This window comes from Hipposideros armiger, unplaced genomic scaffold (genome assembly GCF_001890085.2).
Source record: "Hipposideros armiger isolate ML-2016 unplaced genomic scaffold, ASM189008v1 scaffold_8, whole genome shotgun sequence".
NCBI lineage: Eukaryota > Metazoa > Chordata > Mammalia > Chiroptera > Hipposideridae > Hipposideros > Hipposideros armiger.
In genome coordinates, this window is record NW_017731358.1 from 3,997,921 (window position 1) to 4,000,553 (window position 2,633).

Sequence of the window (2,633 nt, forward strand, 5' to 3'; positions counted from 1 at the left end):
ACAGACATGTTTTTTATTTAACAGTACGGGGAAAGTCTGTTTAATTATTAAATAATTGAGATTTTATTTTACTTTTTTTGTTTGTTTTTTTAGAAGTTTTATTGGGGAACAGTGTGTTTTTCCAGGACCCATCAGTTCCAAGTCAAGTAGTTGTCTTCAATCTAGTTTTGGAGGGCGCAGCTCCTTGGCCCGTGTAGGAATCGAACCAGCAACCTTGGTGTTACGAGACTGCACTCTAACCACCTGAGCTAACCGGCTGCCCTAATTGAGATTTTAGAATTCTTTGAACCTCAGTTGTTTTAATTAGTCTACAATATTATCACAATAGTTTTTAACTAATCTACTGAAGCTAATTGTATATTTCTTCAGATCTTAAATTCCATAGTGTATGCTATTTATGTTAAATGTATTCTTAGAAATCAAAGATCATAAACCCAGTTTATAAGGTCATGTATTTTTAGCAAAGTAATAGAAATATGATATCTTTTCCAACTTAGGGTTAATTACCAGTTATTAAACACTTGAAGTATACCCCAATTTGTTATCTTTTTGTCTTCTGACATTTTCCATTATATATAAATACATTCAAAACCATGTTGCCTATGAAATGGCTCAATAATTCTTGATTTATTGTTGCCCTTTGTGAAGACTGTTAAGGGCAATACAAAAAAATAACTCATGTTGCTTTATGTAAAATAGACTACTTTAGATCTCAATTTGTGTATTTGCTGATCCTAAAAATTAACTGTATTAAAATATTTATCATAATTCTTGCCCTTATTTGTGAATATTAAGAACAGAGTGCTTAATGAACGTTTATTAAGAGAGAGAGATGCCATAACAGTTCAGAGCAGTAGTACATATCCAATTCAGTGTTGGTTTGTTGATGAACTAGGTAATAAGCTTAGGTTAGTAATGTAGCTAGCTAGCTCAAGTCTCCTTATGTGTCTCTTAATTATTTAGAATAGATTGATTATTCATTAATGTAATTCCTTTTTTATGTTTTTAAAAACCATTTTTAATATAGCATCACTTAATATGTAACAAGCCCCAACAGAATATTTGTTTGGAAACTACCACCTCTCTCTCTTATAGCCTTACTGTAAATATCTCAGGATTTTACAAACAAAATTAGGAGCATATTTTTCATCATAAAATTACTTTTTTTCTTAATATATATATAAAAAATTAAGAACACTTTTTTTTCATCAGATGGTCTGAGATTAGGGATTTTGACTTTATAACATTAGATATTTAGTTATTTCCAAACTGCTGGCAAAGATGTTAGTACTAATTGATGATCAGATCTTAATATGATGCAGTATATTATGGTCTTAAACTCTGACTTAAGGTTTTACTTTATTTTTAGGAGCTTTAGAGGGAACTCTTGAACTGTTTCCACTGTAACATTTTCTGGTTCCATGAACCAAAGAAATAGTAAAGCCATAGTAAAGGTAACCTTAATTCACTATTACCAGGAATTGTTGTCAAATACAATTGTAAATGAAGCCAATTTTATCCAAAGCTAAATGAAAATTAAGCAGAATTATAATGTTTATTTACTAGACAGGAGAAAACATAATATGGATTTTTTCATAGCTATCTTTTTAAGATATTAACAGCCGTCGTGTTTTCACATTTAGGTATCCTCAGTCTGTTGGAGCATGGAGAAGAGTATACATTTTCTCTACCTTGTGCATATGCCCGGTCAATTTTAACTGTTCCTTGGGTGGAACTGGGTGGCAAAGTCAGTGTCAACTGTGCAAAAACTGGGTATTCGGCCAGCATCACTTTTCATACTAAGCCATTTTATGGTGGCAAACTTCACCGGTAAGAATATTTTAATGATACCTAACTCTTCCTCTTATCAGTGTGATCTATTATAAATCCTTATTCTTTTTCTATTTTATGTGAAATGGGGTTGGATTTTTATTCATGTTTATCTTTTGTTTAATATATTTTATCTTTCAAAGCATTCTGGAAATCATGACCTGCTTTTAAAAACAATGACAGGTCTCTTTACTCATAAAACTTACCTGGTTAAATAGATAACGAGATGTAGAATAGAATTCATAACAAATGAATATGCAGCATCTGGCCCAATTTCTGCCTTTAAAGGGATTCAGACTTGGATCCAAGGCTCCATGGAGGCAGCTCTTGTTACAAGTTAGGGTGAAAATACATGTAGTGATAAGAAATAGTTCAACAAGTACAATGATGGGAGCCAGTGTCTTTAGACACCAATATTGAATGGTGGCTTTGTTCTAAATTCCATCCAGGAATTTGCCAGTTATTATACTTCTTTTGTGACTTGTTGTCTCTTCAGCACTTATGCAGGTCACCCAAAATACTTTCTAATAGGATCCTCAATAGGTTACTGACTCTTTCTTTAAACTTTTGATGTCTGTTCTGACAGTCCCTAAAAGTAGGGATAGTTTTCTTTTCTACAACATTTTTGTTGAAGAATAACACACAAAAGCACACAAGTTGATTTGACTTTGTGAAAATCCGAGCACTTTGATTTAGACATGGAACATTACTGGCATCCCAGAGGCCTTCCTCATGCAAACACACACAAACACTCTCTCTCTCTCTCTCTCTCTCTCTCTCTCTCTCTCTCTCTCTCTCTCTCT

The 2,633-nt window shown here is 32.8% G+C and overlaps 1 protein-coding gene across 1 annotated transcript in view; it reads left to right on the forward strand.

Annotated features, from left to right (window-relative positions):
* Nucleotides 1–2,633, forward strand: part of OSBPL11 (oxysterol binding protein like 11) — a 117,211-nt gene that overhangs the window by 75,662 nt on the left and 38,916 nt on the right. The window contains exon 10 of the mRNA XM_019650883.1: nucleotides 1,644–1,830. Coding sequence (XP_019506428.1) covers nucleotides 1,644–1,830 — 187 coding nt within the window. The remainder of the gene's footprint in view (nucleotides 1–1,643; nucleotides 1,831–2,633) is intronic.